Source organism: Penicillium digitatum, chromosome 1, assembly GCF_016767815.1.
Source record: "Penicillium digitatum chromosome 1, complete sequence".
Taxonomy (NCBI): domain Eukaryota; kingdom Fungi; phylum Ascomycota; class Eurotiomycetes; order Eurotiales; family Aspergillaceae; genus Penicillium; species Penicillium digitatum.
Genome location: NC_089384.1, coordinates 5137730 through 5154604, shown reverse-complemented (window position 1 = coordinate 5154604; position 16875 = coordinate 5137730). Strand labels below are relative to the sequence as shown.

At 49.9% G+C, this 16875-nt stretch overlaps 8 protein-coding genes across 8 annotated transcripts; 4 read left to right on the top strand and 4 right to left on the bottom strand.

The window, feature by feature from the left end:
• Window positions 1-474: 474 nt before the first annotated feature.
• On the bottom strand, window positions 475-2116 carry Pdw03_4114 (Aldehyde/histidinol dehydrogenase; the record flags this gene model as incomplete). Its single annotated transcript, XM_014675995.1, has 4 exons — window positions 475-1365; window positions 1422-1855; window positions 1912-1981; window positions 2063-2116. The coding sequence occupies 4 exons, from the start codon at window positions 2114-2116 to the stop codon at window positions 475-477; spliced, it is 1449 nt and encodes a 482-aa protein (XP_014531481.1).
• Window positions 2117-2833: 717 nt separating this feature from the next.
• Pdw03_4113 (Peroxisome biosynthesis protein (Peroxin-2), putative) lies at window positions 2834-4393 on the top strand (the record flags this gene model as incomplete). Its single annotated transcript, XM_014675996.1, has 3 exons — window positions 2834-3142; window positions 3199-3462; window positions 3521-4393. 3 exons carry the CDS (start codon window positions 2834-2836, stop codon window positions 4391-4393), a joined length of 1446 nt encoding a protein of 481 aa, XP_014531482.1.
• Window positions 4394-4656: 263 nt separating this feature from the next.
• Pdw03_4112 (Noranthrone monooxygenase) lies at window positions 4657-5331 on the bottom strand (the record flags this gene model as incomplete). Its single annotated transcript, XM_066100663.1, has 2 exons — window positions 4657-5219; window positions 5271-5331. The coding sequence occupies 2 exons, from the start codon at window positions 5329-5331 to the stop codon at window positions 4657-4659; spliced, it is 624 nt and encodes a 207-aa protein (XP_065956063.1).
• Window positions 5332-5743: 412 nt separating this feature from the next.
• Pdw03_4111 (Dihydroxy-acid/6-phosphogluconate dehydratase) lies at window positions 5744-7674 on the top strand (the record flags this gene model as incomplete). Its single annotated transcript, XM_014675998.1, has 3 exons — window positions 5744-5902; window positions 5951-6164; window positions 6221-7674. 3 exons carry the CDS (start codon window positions 5744-5746, stop codon window positions 7672-7674), a joined length of 1827 nt encoding a protein of 608 aa, XP_014531484.1.
• Window positions 7675-8372: 698 nt separating this feature from the next.
• Pdw03_4110 (Protein-tyrosine/Dual-specificity phosphatase) lies at window positions 8373-10637 on the top strand (the record flags this gene model as incomplete). Its single annotated transcript, XM_066100662.1, has 2 exons — window positions 8373-8829; window positions 8881-10637. 2 exons carry the CDS (start codon window positions 8373-8375, stop codon window positions 10635-10637), a joined length of 2214 nt encoding a protein of 737 aa, XP_065956062.1.
• A 447-nt stretch (window positions 10638-11084) lies between these two features.
• On the top strand, window positions 11085-12019 carry Pdw03_4109 (40S ribosomal eS19 domain-containing protein; the record flags this gene model as incomplete). Its single annotated transcript, XM_014675999.2, has 3 exons — window positions 11085-11114; window positions 11534-11658; window positions 11725-12019. The coding sequence occupies 3 exons, from the start codon at window positions 11085-11087 to the stop codon at window positions 12017-12019; spliced, it is 450 nt and encodes a 149-aa protein (XP_014531485.2).
• Window positions 12020-12696: 677 nt separating this feature from the next.
• On the bottom strand, window positions 12697-13338 carry Pdw03_4108 (fungal specific transcription protein; the record flags this gene model as incomplete). The annotated part of the gene is made up of 3 exons (XM_014676000.1): window positions 12697-12726; window positions 12787-13016; window positions 13158-13338. The coding sequence occupies 3 exons, from the start codon at window positions 13336-13338 to the stop codon at window positions 12697-12699; spliced, it is 441 nt and encodes a 146-aa protein (XP_014531486.1).
• A 1244-nt stretch (window positions 13339-14582) lies between these two features.
• Pdw03_4107 (Carboxylesterase, type B) lies at window positions 14583-16714 on the bottom strand (the record flags this gene model as incomplete). The annotated part of the gene is made up of 3 exons (XM_014676001.1): window positions 14583-16125; window positions 16177-16546; window positions 16603-16714. 3 exons carry the CDS (start codon window positions 16712-16714, stop codon window positions 14583-14585), a joined length of 2025 nt encoding a protein of 674 aa, XP_014531487.1.
• Window positions 16715-16875: the final 161 nt, after the last annotated feature.

The window sequence follows — 16875 nt, the reverse complement described above, 5'->3', positions numbered from 1 at the left end:
TAAAACGCAAACAGAAATCTCTATCTGGAGGCCAATATCTTAATCTTTAGCTATGAAATCAAATCAAATGCGTTAACATTCTGACACTGCGGTTCTTCTCAAAAGACTGCTCAGAGTAATGCTAAGAAGAAGTCACTGAATTCTCATGTAGCATTTGTATAGCATCTGCATCGGTCTGTCCAAGGACCTAGGAACGTATGTTCGTCTCAACTGACGCGAGAAAACACATGCCAAAATAGATAGCGAGGTCTTATTTTCAATGTTATGTATACTGAAGTTCCTAGTGCAAGCTCGGAATTTTACAACTCTCCGGGAAGGCTGAATGTGTGAAGTATACCACAAAAAACAAAATTAAGGGTGGAGGTGAAAAGGGCACAAGAGCCAGGTAGTGTTGTGATTTCAGTGTGCAAATCGCTGTAACCCCATATCCATCCAGTCCAGTCAACCTTTGCCTTCGGTTACATCAGCTGTCTATCAGAGACGTCCTGTCTTGATCAAGATACTCTTAGTCTCAAGAAAACCGTCAAGACTATACAGAAGCCCCTCCCGGCCATTTCCACTCATCTTGAACCCACCAAATGCAGTGTCCTTAGCATTCGTCGGGCTAGTGCAGTTCACCCCAACAGTGCCCGCATCCAGAGCCTTTGCCAAACGAATGGCACGATCAATGTCCTTGGTAAAGACAGCGGCGTACAGGCCGAACTCCGAATTATTTGCCTTCTCAATTGCCTCAGTCTCGGTGGAAAAGGTATTTATCGCGACAACCGGACCAAAGACCTCCTCGAGCATCAGCCGCGAGTCCTCAGCAACGCCCTCAAAAATAGTCGGCCGCACAAAGAACCCGTCATTGGCATCACCACCCAGACTGAGTATCCCATCCTTCTCCCCGATATCAAGGTATTTCATGATACGGTTGTACTGCAGCAGATCAATCTGCGGACCATGCGTAGTAGCAGGATCGAGCGGATCACCCATCTGGGCAGCAGCAAACTTCTCCCGGAATAATTCAACAAATTTTTTAGCCACAGACTCGTGAACGTAAATCCGTGAATTTGCCGAGCACACTTGTCCGCTGTTGAACTGAATGCTAAATTGTGTCTGTGCAACGGCTGTCTCTAGGTCCGCGTCTTCGAAGATAATCGCTGGTGACTTCCCCCCCAGCTCCATGTGTACGTGCTTCATATTTGACTGTGCGGCTGCCGTCTGGATCTTTTGGCCCGTTGCTGTGGAGCCAGTGAAGCTGATACAGCGGACGGTCATGTGCGATGCCAGTGCTGCCCCAGCAGGGTTGCCAAACCCAGAGATGATGTTGATTACTCCAGGTGGAAAGCCCACTTTGTTGATTAGCTTGGCTACATAGAGAGACTGTGTTAGGTGTCAGTTCGCATGGTTCAATGATACATAAAATACATGGCACAAACCGTCAAGGGCGCCTTCTCGCTACTCTTTAATACAATTGTATTGCCTGCTGCCAGTGCCGGTGCCAGCTTCCCAGCAAACATGACAAGCGGGAAGTTCCACGGGATGATCAGTGCTACAACACCATAAGGTTGCTTGACAGTCAGGTTCAGGTGGTCGGGTGTATTGAGGCTGGCCGTTCCCTGCGCGGTCCAACCGCCACCAGCGAAGTAGGTAAAACAATCGGCGGCTGCAGTAGCGTCAAAGAACTGCGAGATTGGTCTGCCGGTAGAGAGTGTCTCGAGCTTTGCCAGCTCATTGTTTGATTCCAAGATGAGCAGGGCTAGTTTGCGCAGGTATGCACCGCGCTTGTCGGTTCCCAGGTCTCGCCAGGTGGGGAAAGCTGCATTGGCAGCAGAAACAGCGTCCTCCACGTCTTGTATGTCGGCTTCTTGTACTTTGGTGATAGAGCAGTTGTTAGCAGCTTTGGTTTTTGCGGAGAAGGAGCCATACCTTGCGCAACAACCTCCTTGGTGTATGGATATATGACTTCAAAAGTTTTGTTACTAGAAGATGCTCGAAACTAAAGATGTCAGCATTAAGAAGCATGGTTGATATATAGATAGCTAGCAATCCTGGAGCCACAGATGCAGTAGAGCCCTACCTCGCCGTTAATGAACAGCCGAGTCTCGATAGATTCTTTCACTAAAGACTCCATATTAGATAAGTTGGAAGATTTGACAACTGGGAACCAAGTAAAAGCACAATTTTAGCCTGAAGACCAGTACAGCCCTGGATGGTAGTTTGATTTATAAACATGCCATCCAATCCAGCCTGGGCAGACCGAGTTTTCAATTAGGGCTACCATTTCGAATCCAATGGTAAGTCCTCGGTCCCAAAGCCAATGATATCTCCGACATCAGCTACCATAGATTTTTTTGGGGGTAATTCAAGTTAAAACTGTGTACAAAGCTGACTTGCATGGATCAATTTAAATGGCTTGTGTCGGCTGTCCAGACTTTATGGAACGACATCACCTAGCAAAGGATCCAGCGATATAAGCCATCCATCGGTTATTTGAGTCAACGATAAGCTTTTGGTCATAGATGCCTTGATCAAATTCTGTGACTGGGAGTAGTATGCATGAGGGTATCTCCGAGGGCCTCCTGAGCCCACCACAATGCTGTCCAATACAACGTTGTACCTAGACGGGTACACATCAGAATTTTGCTTGTGTCACTGTGAGTCTATATGCTTCTTCTCCACTCCCAGTCTCCATATGAGCATGGAAAGCAAAGTCACGTGAGATGCCTCGGCTCTTTAGTCTGGGGAACCGAGCGTGGTCGATGAGCAACTCCGGGAACCATTTCCCCGTACTCTCGCGAATCCCCAACCCGATCCCACCTATCCTCTACAGACACGTCATGATTTCACGATGAGTTCAACAAACTTCGCCGCCGCACAAGAACGGGTTCTTAAACGTCGTCGCCAGCGCGAGGTCGAAGCGCGCGCCTGTCATGCAGCACAGCAGCGGGCCTCTCCGATCAGCCCGGCCACCATCCAACGTCTGCCATATCCATTGAATCAATTGCCCAGCTCGGGGTGGCGGGTTTGGAATTCTATCAAGGGACGGGATGGCTCGCGCCCCGCATTTCGAGTGGGCCAGGTGGATGCTGAATTGTTGGATGAGGAGCTACTTGGTCTGATGAAGGGCCAGGTCGGGGATGCCCTCAAATACTTCGGGGTATGTCTCATTGCTTGCAGAATAATGTGACACAGGGTGGCTAACAGTTACAATAGCCTCAAATGCGCGAAGATTGGTCGCACGAGATTCTGTTAGCATTGCGGGCTATCCTCTTTAAATTATCAATATGGGACCACAATGCATCGTATGGTGCAGCGCTACAAGGCCTCAAATACACCGATAATCGAAGCAAAGGACCTGTTTACTCTTCCCCGACGAAATGGCAGAAGAGTATCTATGGCTTATTGACGGTTGGAGGGCGCTATGCTTGGGACAAGTGGGAGAGCTGGCTGGTTGGACAAGAAGGCGGCTATGATGAGGTCAGTTACAGATAGATTGCTTTCTACTGGCAATCTTTAACTAACGGATGCTGTAAAGCCATCACAGGATATTCGAATGCTGTCGCGACTAACGGACATGCTCTCAACATCGCACTCGATTGCCGCCTTCATCTCTTTCCTGGTGTTCCTAGTGAATGGCCGATACCGTACCTTGGTTGATCGTATCCTTCGCATCCGCCTTATTCCACCGTCTGCACAGGCTAGCCGGGAAGTATCCTTTGAATATCTAAACCGCCAACTAGTTTGGCATGCATTTACCGAGTTCCTTCTTTTCCTCCTTCCTCTTGTTGGAATTAGTCGCTGGAGGCGATGGATCGCCCGTGCATGGCATAAGATGATCAATTCTATCCGGTCAAGCGGGGATGACGACGAGGACTCCGAAAAAAAAGGAGAGCTGGCCTTCCTCCCAGAGCGAACCTGCGCTATCTGCTACCGCGATCAGAACCCTACCACAACAACAGAAAGCGATGTCATGGCGGCCTCTGCGTCAGGAGGTATTGTGGGATCAGCACAAACCGATATCACAAACCCATACGAGACCGTCCCTTGCGGCTGTATATATTGTTTCGTCTGCATTGTGCAGAAAGTCGAAGCAGAAGAAGGACAGGGATGGTCTTGTCTCCGGTGTGGTGAAATTGTCAAGAAGTGCCAGCCTTGGAATGGCGATGTTCTAGAAGAGGCGCGGTCGCAGCCTGGCACCGGCAAGATTGTTGGCTTTGCCATTGACGGGGAACAAGATGACGAGACCCGTGGGACAGATCTTCACCAAGCGGACTCGTTGGACAAATCCAGCCCGTTGCAGGAAATCAGCGCCGATGAAGCACTGCAGCATTCAGAGCAATGGTCGACCATTGAGAAAGAGTCTACAGAAAATGATGGCGCAAGAGGTATGAACTTGAATGAGAATTAAAGCCTGCTTCAATACGACAGCAACACTAAGGCACACGTCTCATACTCTGGATGCTCTGGGGGGCATATATTAGCCTTCTATTCTCCGATTGTTTATTAAATATAAGAAAACTTGGGTAGCCGCAGCACATATGCAACTTGCAACCCTGATAGAAATTTGACGATACCCATACTCGAAGATTGACGTCTCCTTTCACATAACCATACACGAGACTAACCTTACAAACAGCGGAGTCATACTGTCACGGCTTTAAGCATTCCCGTTCAAGGTATTATCCAGCTGGAGACAGCAGCATAGAACCCAATGGAAGCCCCAACAAGTGGAAGCGCAGCCCTGATCAAATTCAGCTGTGACCAATGCTGCAAAAGTCTAAGCACCTCGACATCCTCCCTAGCCCGCTTCGCCTTCTCTTGTGGACTAACCACCATACTTTCGGTACCCTCGGCGACGGCAGCATCATCGCGCGTTGCATGAGCCTTCAGTTTTGTATTCGTCTCCCCCATCACCATAATCGTAAAAGGTGCAATGCTCATCGTAACTCCGACAGCAAGCAGATAGCATGTGGACCAGCTAGATCCAAAGACATCCGGGGCAGGGGTAGGGGAATCTCGCAATACCCAGAGCGCATACAGGCTTGCGAGTGAAGATACTGCGGATATTCCAGGGAAAATTTTGCTGCCACGATCATATAGATCAAACCACTGGTGTGTCATGTGGGCGGTCGAGGTTCCTGGGGTATCTTGGAATGGCCGTGTCGCGCTAGGTGGGTAACGGGCTGGAAGTATGATATTTGGAATGCTCACAATTGACAATGTAGCAATGCCGCCTTGTATACTGTGAGTATTTGGTCCCCTGTTGTGGAGGTAATACTACTTACTTGCTGCCACTGCACAGCCAAGCGTCCCTATTGCCTGGGCGATTCTCACGTCGGTGGCCATTACAATATGGCCAATCGATTATTCAGAAGTTATTGCGATAAACTAATTGCAATGAAGTAGAGCTCAGAATGCCGAACGTTGCTTTTATAGCATATGCATGACGTCGGTGTCATGGATGATGCGGTGACTCTTGCACTACATTGTAAACTCAGTACTTATAGGAACTCGAACATCATCTATTCAGTAGACTCAGCTTGCCAATGGGCATACAATCTTGTTCGTAGATCGGAGACTAGGCCCAACTCCGATCTGCTCATAAATCGGCTGCATCTGACTGGACAGTGAACGTGGGGTCCTGGGGTCGGACATCACTGCGAAGACAACCTTGGAAGCTCCCGAGGTGCGGGTTGTAATTCTCGTCAATTGCCTCTGCAATCCGTTTTTGTTTTTTTTTTCTATCTCACACACCACCATGGACCCCTCAAAGCCAATTGTGCCTAACACTCTTAGTGAGGCCAAATACATCAACTTCCCTTCTTTGCCCACAGATGCGAAGCACCCGGATGGTTCCCCCGCGCTCAATCGACACTCCCACACTATCACCAAAGGCCATGATTTCCCCGGTGCGCGGGTGAGTTGGCATTGAGACAATCGTGAAGTACATCACTGACCACTCAAGGCTATGCTCTATGCCGCTGGTGTTCCAGATAAGGAAGCGATGGCCAAGAGCCCACATGTCGGTATTGCCTCGGTATGGTGGGAAGGAAACCCGTGCAACATGCACTTAATGGACTTGGCCAAGACTGTCAAAAAGTCAGTCTTGGAACAGGGAATGCTTGGGTGGCAGTACAACACGATTGGTGTTTCAGATGCAATTACTATGGGCAGCGAAGGTCGGCTTGACCGTCAATTTTCCCAGCTAGGAAACGAGATAGCTAACCCCCGCTAGGAATGAGATTCTCTCTTCAGACCCGAGAAGTCATTGCTGATAGTATCGAGACCGTAACCTGTGCCCAATACCACGATGCCTGCATTGCTATCCCGGGCTGCGACAAGAACATGCCCGGCGTCGTAATGGGCATGGCTCGCCATAATCGACCCTCAATTATGATCTACGGAGGAACTATTGGAATCGGCTACTCCGAGCATTTGCGAAAACCGATCAATGTCTCAACGTGCTTTGAGGCTGCGGGTGCCTACGCCTACGGTACCCTGTGCCAGCCCGATGATGGCGGTGACCAAACCAAGACTCAGGATGAGATCATGGATGAATTGGAACGGCATGCTTGTCCTGGTGCCGGCGCCTGCGGTGGTATGTTCACGGCGAACACCATGGCCACTGCTATTGAGTCAATGGGTCTGTCACTACCTGGCTCATCGTCCACGCCTGCCGAATCGCCATCCAAGATGCGCGAGTGTGTTCGTGCTGCGGATGCTATCAGGGTTTGCTTAGAGAAGAACATCAAGCCACGGGACCTATTAACCAAGCGGTCCTTTGAAAATGCTCTCGTCATGACAATGGCGCTGGGCGGGAGCACAAACGGTGTTCTCCACTTCCTGGCCATGGCTCGGACAGCTGGTGTTGACCTGACACTGGATGACATTCAGCGGGTCAGCAACAAGATCCCCTTCATTGCTAACCTCTCCCCCAGTGGCAAGTACTATATGGCCGATCTGTATGAGATTGGAGGTGTCCCATCTGTCCAGAAGCTGCTGATCGCAGCCGGTCTGCTCGATGGAGATATCCCCACAGTGACGGGCAAGACGCTAGCCGAGAATGTTGCCTCGTTCCCCTCCTTGTCCGAGGGCCAAGATCTGATTCGCCCATTGGACAACCCAATCAAGGCGAGCGGCCACTTGCAGATCTTACGTGGTAACCTTGCACCAGGCGGTTCTGTTGCCAAGATTACCGGCAAGGAAGGGCTCCGCTTTGTTGGCAAAGCCCGTGTCTTCGATAAGGAACACCGCCTCAACGACGCTCTGAACGAAGGCCGCATCCCGCGCGGTGAAAACCTTGTGATCATCGTGCGCTATGAGGGCCCCAAGGGCGGGCCCGGAATGCCGGAACAGCTGAAGGCCAGTGCCGCGCTGATGGGAGCCAAGTTGGCCAACGTGGCCCTTATTACTGACGGACGGTATTCAGGTGCCAGCCACGGTTTCATTGTCGGCCACATTGTGCCCGAAGCCGCCGTGGGTGGTCCCATTGCACTCGTCCGCGATGGGGATGTCGTCACCATCGACGCTGAGACCAACTCACTCTCAATGGATGTCTCGGATGAGGAGCTTCTGGAGAGACGGCGTCAGTGGACCCCTCCTTCGCCGCAAATCACTCGAGGTGTGTTGGCTAAGTATGCACGACTGGTCAGCGATGCATCACAGGGAGCCATGACGGATCTGTTTTAATGAATCATTATGATATGCTCCTTGAGTGTCAGTGTATATCGCATGTTTCGAGACAGTTGAAAATTTGTTACAATCTACCACGTTCCACCGTGTTTTGGAAAAGGAACAACATTTGATTTTGATATGATCTTCGTGGCCCCGCTTGAAATTGGCCAGTGGCAAGTGAGAAGCCACCCATGCTGGCCCCGGGGGTACATTCCTAGTATGAAATGGAGCCCCCATATTGACAAGGATACCATAGTGTGCATAATGCATCGCAGAAAGCAATAAGAGCAAGGGATATAAACAGATCAAAAGAAGACTAGGGTGTGAGAAACCTTGAAAGATAGGCCTAAATAGGATAGAAAGGATACCAGATTTTCAGAAAATACTTCTCCTCCCATAGTAAATGCCATAATTAAGCAAGTTCCTTCCCAAACTTGTGAAAAGAATGAGAGTAGCCAATGGATGACGATGACTCACCCCCACGCCGCTCCTTCCGAGGCTGTGAGTGGCCGAAGCGGAACTCTCTGTAATTTTTTGTAATTTTTCTTATCCTCACAACTTTTTTCAACGTTGTCGATCTAGCTTTCCTTATTGGTCCTCAAGGCTGTTTGACCGACATCCAAAGAGCATCGGGAGCGCCATCGCGTGGCTTTTGGCGAAATCACCATCGGGGGGCTCTGAAAGCGCGCAGGACGCCCCTCCGGTACTTAATCATGGGGTCCGACGCTATCTCCGCCCTCTATGACTCTCTGAGGTCTCAATCCAAGCCATCAAGTGTCGCGCCTGTCCTGCGATTCTTTCACTCGGTGTGCGCGGCCGCCCAAAACCATTCTTTTTCCTCCGTCGCCAGCTCTTTCCGCGGCCTCTGCCGCAATGACAATGTAAATTGGGGTCAGGTTGTGTTTTTAACCACCTGTGTAATCGCCATGACTGGATGTGGATTTTTGTCGTCGCTAGTAAGACCCAGGCGGCTAGGGTCGAAGACCTCTCGTGGGCAACGCTCCGCCGCTCGCAAGAGCTCGACCAAATCTTCGAAGACTCTGAGCTCCTCGGAGGAGGACGATTATGAAGATGAAGACTACGATAGCAACGCCTCATTGCGACATGGAACCAATCCCAATTACAAAGCGAAAGATTGGCCATCGGACACTCAGCAGCAAAGCTCTGATGGTGGGTGAATGGCTCATCTTTGACGTGGGGCTTCCATTAACACTTGCGCAGCATTTGAAACCGACCCGGGCATTCTCAGGAAATTTACCACATTCAACTCTTACACTACATCGGTAGCTACCTATCCCGCTATTCGCACCTTCTACAGCCCACATCCACACCTAGCTCGACTCCCGACCAAACCAACTCCTGTCCCACTGATCGTGGTTGTTCATGGGCTAGGCGGGTCGCTTGCACAATTCCACCACCTCTTGACCAGTCTTTCCAATATCGCTTCATGCTTCGGTATTGATTTGCCCGGGTGTGGACTATCCAAGTTTGCGCCTACGGATTGGAATGCTTACACTGTGGAAGCTCTGTCCGAACTATTGGCCGAAGCTATTGATCAACACCGGGACCGGGCATCTGGCCAGGAAATCATTCTAGTGGGACACAGTCTCGGATGTTCCTTGTCTGCCCTCTTGGCATCATCGACATCGTCTATTGGTGCAAAGGTGAAAGAGCACATAATCGGCCTTGTTGCTGTGTGCCCTCGAGCCGAGCCTCCATCAGCAGAAGACGCTACCAAGTTTCGCCGCGCGCTCTATATTCCTGATCCCATTTTCGATCTTTGGCGTCGCTGGGATAGACGTGGAGGCGAACAGAGTGCTAGTGTTATGCGGATGGTCGGCGTCGCTGCCGACGTGGAAACACGACATCTCCAGGTGCGCTTCAACAAGCAAAGTCGGACGCCTGTTTGGCGACGCATGGCGTGGGGCACACTTCCGATCTACGAAAATGGCGGCCATCCGATTGGTGGACTTCCCGGCCAACAGGTCTGGGCAGGAATCCGCGTGCCAGTTCTGTTGGTCGCGGGAGAGACGGATTCTGTGACTAAACCGGCGGAGGTGCAGATGCTTCTGAAATTCTTTGGTGATGCTTCAGCCCATACCACGATTGACACCAAAGATAGCAGCATCATCCCAGACGCTTCGCGAGTCCATGACCAAATGTCAACTCCAGTCGGCAACCTCGTCAATGAGAATGTGTTTGGTGTGCAGGTCTCCGAGAAGTATCTGGAGATTGGCCAGCGGAAGCGAGTGGTCAAATCGGCAATTTTGCCGGCCGCATCTCATGCACTGCTCTACGACCGAGCAACCTATCGCACCCTTGCGGGGATTATCCAGGATTTCCTCTCGTCAAATGTTGACAAGCGTCTCGGTCTGGGCTGGCAATTGCAGCACATGAATACATCTGGAAAGTGGGATGTCAAGAACCTCGCCAAATGGAAAAAAGTTGCCCCGGTCTCGGAACGAATTGCCAACACATTTGCCGCGCTCAAGATGTTGCGCGAGGTTGACGAGGAACACAACCCTGCGACTTTCTCCGCGAAGTACCGTGATCGCATCTACGCCGTGATAGACATCAGTCATGAAAGCCCAGTCTACAACCCGACCGAATTGGAGAAGGGTGGGATTTGCTACTATAAGCACCCGACTATATCCAAGATTCCTCCGACTCCAGACGAGACACGCGACTTCATCGCCTTGGTCAATAGCATTCAAAAAGACATTGATAAGAAGATGGAGCAGCGTACGGAAGAAGAGAAGCTTTTGCCACGTCCAGTGGTCGGCGTTCATTGCCACTATGGCTACAACCGCACCGGGTTTATGATCGCTTGCTATTTGATCGAGCATCTTGGTTTTGGTGTGCAAGATGCCATTGACGAGTTCAACCGGTGCCGACCTCCCGGCATCCGCCATGGTCATTTTATTGACACTCTATTTGTAAGGTATTGCGTTGGACTGAAGAGAGCACCCACGCTGTAATTGGGAATGATTCTGGCGTTTTGAAACTGGGACGAAGCTATGGCATTAGGAAACGGGAAACATTTTAACTGTTTCAAGTTACGAATAATGACAACTGCCATGAGATAGATTTTAATTGGTGTATAATTAGAACAAGGGAAAAAAAATTATGCTCTTCACATGATCTTTCATCCGGATGTCAAATAATCATTGCCTGGAACATCAGGCACCGAGAGGTGTGGTTTTGAGCCTGAACCATCAGGCATGAAATTGGCCCCATCACATGACCCAGCTTAGGGTACGGCTAACCCAAAATGGACAAGCGAACGGCACACAGACCCAACCCGCCCAGAGTTGTGTGTGTCTTGAAATTTTGAGCGACTCTTCGACTTCGACCCTGCCCACCTCGACGCCCAACGCCTCTCTCTCTCTAATCCCTACCCTTCGACCCCTCGACAAGTCGCCAAAATGGGTGGTGTTACCGTTCGCGATGTGGACGTAAGTGTCCTGCTCGAAATTTAGGTGATCGGTCAGCTCTGGTTTGCGTGATGTGGACGGTTCGTTTCTGGATGCACGAATACCACACCACCGGTCGGATCATATCGCCAAGATGGAAACGCTTCGGATTATGCACGCAATAGGTGAATGGCTTCATTACCTATGGGAAACATGTCGAATATTGAAGGATGTGCACGCACATTTTGAGGGGCGAATCTTGGGTAGATCTGTTTATACGTCGGTATTCTCTCTAGAATACTTGACACAACGACTGCATGCTAGCGCGAAACTCCACACGACGAATGATGAAATGCCTCCAGAGACGAATCCGATGCATCTGCAAATCCACAGTCTTTTGACCGATCCACGCATACCTTGATGAGCCACAACTAACAAATCCTTTTTTTTTCCGTACACAGGCGCAGAAGTTCATCTCTGCCTACTCTGCTTTCCTGAAGCGTCAGGGAAAGCTCCCCATCCCCGGATGGGTTGACACTGTCAAGACCTCTGCTTCCAACGAGCTTCCTCCCCAGGATGCTGACTGGTACGACCGCATCAACTATCAAACCACCAAACTTCGAACAAACAATTGACATTCTTACTATATAAGGTTCTACGTCCGCGCCGCCGCCTGTGCCCGTCACATCTACATGCGCAAGACCGTCGGTGTCGGTCGTCTTCGCAAGGCCCACGGCTCCACCAAGAACCGTGGCTCCCGCCCCGCCCACCACGTCGATGCCTCCGGCTCCGTCGACCGCAAGGCCCTCCAGGCTCTTGAGAAGATCGGTGTCCTCGAGACCGATGAGGAGAAGGGTGGTCGCCGCATCACTCAGAGCGGTCAGCGTGATTTGGACCGTATTGCCAAGACCACCGTCGACGAGGAGGAGGAGTCTGATGAGGAATAAACGTATCGCAACGATGGGCTTTTAATAGTTCGGGGATAAGTCGTTTGTTTTTGTGGTTTTGTCTTCGCTACGGCGGCAGGATTTTGGAAATGACGGCACAAAAATAAAAATTCGGAGCTTGCGGTCCCGTGCGCGACTTTACGTTTGTTTCTTTTTTTTCTTGTTCCACTCCATATTTTTTTTCTGACGACCAGACGGGGCTACTAGCGGAGAGAGATATGGGCGGTGCAGAGTGCATGAGGATGAGGCATCATTATCCGGAGACTTGAAAGAGAGAAGAGAGCGGACGCGACTTTCTACACAATCCTTCCCCTCTCTCTCTTGTCGAGGGGAGGGGATCTTTTTTCCCTGACATGTTTTTAATGATCTTCCTCGCCTCTTTGACCCCGATCAACCCTACGGCGTCTTTGTCCCTTTTTTCTCTCGTGGTCTCCTGGAAATAAAGAGCATGTCTAAACACTTTAAAACTGCGTCCTCTCTCTGTCGTAGATTGTAGACTTGCCGTCTAGCCGCCAGCAGAGTCCTCGGCTCACGCATGACATAGATCGACATTCTTCAAAAAGCCAAGGTAAATTCAATCGTCGTCGTTGAATTTGTGCAATTTTCTTTTTTTTTAAAAAAAAAAATCAATGTATGTACAAGACAAAGTCTTTAATCAGCTCGCATTCCAAGATCATTCACTTTTTTCCCGATTGAGCCGCGGTATCCTACAAGACAAATCAATCAGCACAAACGCCATACAGCGAGCAGCACAAGGATGTACTCACCAAATAAACCTGATAAAATTGCATCTTGATGTTCTCATCCTCTTTCTGGGGCGCGAACACAACCCGTCCAGCCCATGGCACATAAACCTCATTATCGGGGTTAGCCTTGAGTCTATAGTTCACGCCACCGTACAACATGATCTCATTGTCGCCGCCGAAGTAGATCTGTGTCGGCGTGTGTCGGCGCGAAGCAACGTGCGTCCAGAGACCTTGGCGGAGGGGAAGAATTTCTGTGGAGTTGGTTTTGTTAGCTGTAGTACACCCCAATTCAGATGTATCTCCTGCATCGCAAGTGGAATTGGGATCGGGATCGGGATTGGGTATATGTAGCCTTCGCCGATGTGGAGGGCGGGAATCGGATAACACCATACCGCTTGCGCCCTTGGCCTCCTTGGGTCCCATGATGAGTGTCGCATCTTCTGTAAAACTCTGGACGTATTTCTCGTGCAGAGACTCGGTGTCGCTGGTGCGGTAGAAGTCTTCCATGAATGCGACGAGCGCGGCCCCGCGGGGTGGTGCGCGGGTAGTGTCGTAGGCGATTTGGTAAGACATTTTAATGTTGCAAGCCAGGTAAAGATGTTTGGAAGTTGAAAAGAATTCCGAGAAGATTGCGATTTCTCGCAGGAGTTGTCCATTTCATCACGAGAAATATCGGAAGGGACGCATCCGATCTTATCGAGGACTATGGAGAGCGAGGTTTTTCTTTCTACCTTTCAATATGGACCAATGGACATGGTCTCAGACTTACATTATGACTAGATACTAATACATATGAGGGCCTACTGGATCTGTAAAAGTCCATGGTGTCTCTAACTAGTATTCGATATCGTACTACTTCGGAATAGCATCGGAAGTGGACATACCCACAAATATCAGTCCTACCGGTCGCCCATTTGGAGATTTATACTTCGATAATTTTGTCCGTTAAACTGATTCTCCTGCCAAAGAATGTCACAGTACAAGAGCTTCATTCGATGGAGGGGTTTTAGCCAAGAAGAGAGACCGGGAAGAGAGAGAACACTGCTAGAAAGAGAGAAAAAGGACGCATATAGGGTTTCTCAACCTGCACCTCCCTCGACAAACGCACGCAGATTCTTTCTTCTAGCAGATCACACATTGCGTGGAATAGGTCTCTCGTCGGGACAGTGTTCCCCTACCATTACCCGTGCGATAGCGCCCTCTCGATCATCGCGTGCCTCCCGCCGTCGCCACTCCACCCACATCCTCAACCGCTTCATCGAGCTTGTTGGCATATTCACTGGTTGTATCATAGTTCTTGTTAGAGTTGTTCCCGTTGGCTTCATTATCTCTGCTGACCTCTTGAGTTTCGATGTCAATGTCAATGATCTTATCATGTCTGCAGGGAAGAACCGCAGTGGCTCTAGTGCGAAAAAAAAAAATAATAAAAAAAAACTAGATGGCGTGGAGCAACCCACATGAACCCATCTTGTATGCGTAAAATCAAGGAGAGAGGAAATTGGTCGAAGGCATAGAGAGGCCGTGGAGGGTGTCTTTGGAGTTGGCATTTTCATTGACGCCTTCCTGCTCACGGATGTATTGAGCGTAGAAAACGCAGAAGAAGTCCAGATCAAATGGGTTGATTGTTTACGGACCTTCGTGGTTTTACTGCAGCAAATTGATATTCCAGATACCATAAATGTCTAACGTAGAGAGCTTTCTAGATGATCAAGAGACACGCATGTTGTCAAAAGCTCGATCATGCCGCATCAGAAGAAGAGCTAGGGTCACAGAGTCCTGTGTCTGTAGTCAAAAACATTAATGCATTTTGTCTAATCCTAAGAGTCGAAGTAGCCTAAAGACAATTTCAATACACGACATTGTTCCAATTCATCCAAATCTTGCATCACAGACGGCCACTGAAGCAGTCGAAGCTGGCCTCCTTTACTAAACGGCTCCCACAGCCCGGTTGCCTCAAGTTCCCGAGTAGTGTTTTTATATCCTCTTGCCTTCAAAAACGCCAAGTCGGGAGTAGGTCTAGCCACCCTCGTGAAACTTGCCCAAGAATCCAGCACGTACTGCCCAAAGGGTAGATCGTACTCATCCCGAAACGGCAACCCCTGACGATGGAAACTTCCAAAAACGTAGAACAGCTCACCAGAATGGCATTTGAAATACTCCTGGCTGGGGTCGCCATTGGGGAACTCGTCTGTGAGGGGAGCATTGCACACCGGAGCATTCGGTGACCAGTTGGGCATTTGGTATGAACGGTTGAACTCGTAGTAGTAGACATCGGAAAAGAAATGTGTCCTTGAGGCTGTATGTGCAGTGGCTTCGTCGATGCAGCGGAACATTCCATCTGTGGCTATGCGAGAGGAAATATTGAAGATATCGAGTGTAGTGTTTGCGGTTGATGGTACTGGAAAGAGTTGGCTTGATGCAACTGAGTCAGGCAGGCCGGATTGATTGAGGAAGGACTCCAGCGTTTCTTCTCCTGTTGGATACCCAATCATGGCAGCACCATCATCTCTCATAGTACCTATCATCAAAGGCACATTGGCAGTCGATGCTGGGTTTGTTAAATCCAGCTCCGAGGTTCGGAGATAGACGCCATCAACAACCAGGTACCGCGCCGAGTCGGCGAGATTCGTAATCGTTGATCCGGGTAGTTGTCTCAAACATTCGACCGGTGAAGCCGCAGATGTGCAGTTTGTCTCGTTGAGAATAGCATTCCCTACAACGTTCATTTCCTGTGCGATGGTAAAGTACTTCGAGTAGGTTTTGCCATACGCCAAGCCACCCAGATTGCTCTGCATAATTGCACCAGCAAATTTACCTCGTGCTGCAGGAGAAGCAAGTAGTGCCCGTACTGAGGCTGCACCGGCCGATTGTCCGAAGATGGTTACCCTGTCCGGATCGCCGCCGAAGTCTTGAATGTTTTGACGAACCCATTCCAACGCCGTCATCTGGTCTGCCAATCCGTAGTTCCCGTTGGTTTTGCCATCATCCAATGCGAGGAATCCCAATGTTCCTAGACGGTAATTTATTGTGACGACCACAACGTCACCTCTCGAGGCTAGATTGCCGCCATCGAACGTCGGGTCACTGCCAGTGCCGCTGGTGAAAGCTCCGCCGTGAATCCAAAGCATTACAGGCTTGAGTTGGCTCTTTGAGGCTTGGTCGTTCTTGGGAAGATAGGGAGTCCAAACGTTAAGAAACAAGCAGTCCTCGGAACCAGTCGTGCCTTGTGTGCACTCAGAGCCATAGTTGAGGGCAGAAACTTTTTTGTCAGTCCCTTTATATACTTCTGAATATTCCCATCGTCGGGGTTGTTTAGCATAGCGAATTCCCAGAAAGCGGAAACTGAACCGATCGCGGAATCTGTCTTTTGTTAAGATATCTTGCGAGGTTCTGGGAAATGCTAGCTCCTACCCAGTGAGATCTTCATCGTTGGAATGGACAGTCACCTGCCACTGCGCACTTGTATCCTGAAAGGTGTGGTTGGAGAATGGAGCGCTCTGTGTACAGAAGACGGGCAGCTTTTCGTTCGCAGAGGCTTGATTGACCCGACCAGTTGTGTCGATAGTCGATAGTTTGCGGTGGTCCGAGGCAGTCCAAAATCGTTGGTTGCGAGCATACTTGTCTTGGAATACAAGATAATCCAAGTCCCTTTGGGTCGTCTGGTAATTAGAGTCAGTCCCCCAGAGAGTCTCTCCAAGCTTTTGGCAGCTTTCAGTGGCTTCTTGCCAGGGTCTCGCATCCAGCACCAGAATTCCTGAACCCGACAAAGGACTTTCGGTTTCTACCACAGTCAGTCTTTTCCAGATCCTCATTTCGGGGGATATGCGACATACGTACCTAGCAGGTCATTGTGGATGAGAATGGAGATATCAGAGTCCAATGACCTGGGACTCACTGCGTTTGCGGTGATTGGCACACAGAGACAGAGAAATACAACACACTTGACCATTATGGATCTGTAACGAACTCGGGAAAGCTCCCTTGGACTACCAGAAAACACCCTTATACTTCTCTTTATCGATGAATCTGGATAATGGTCCCACATCGAACTGTTTAGGCTCTCCAACCCCCTGCGTCGGAGAAATGGCCTTGATTGAATGGATGAAGATC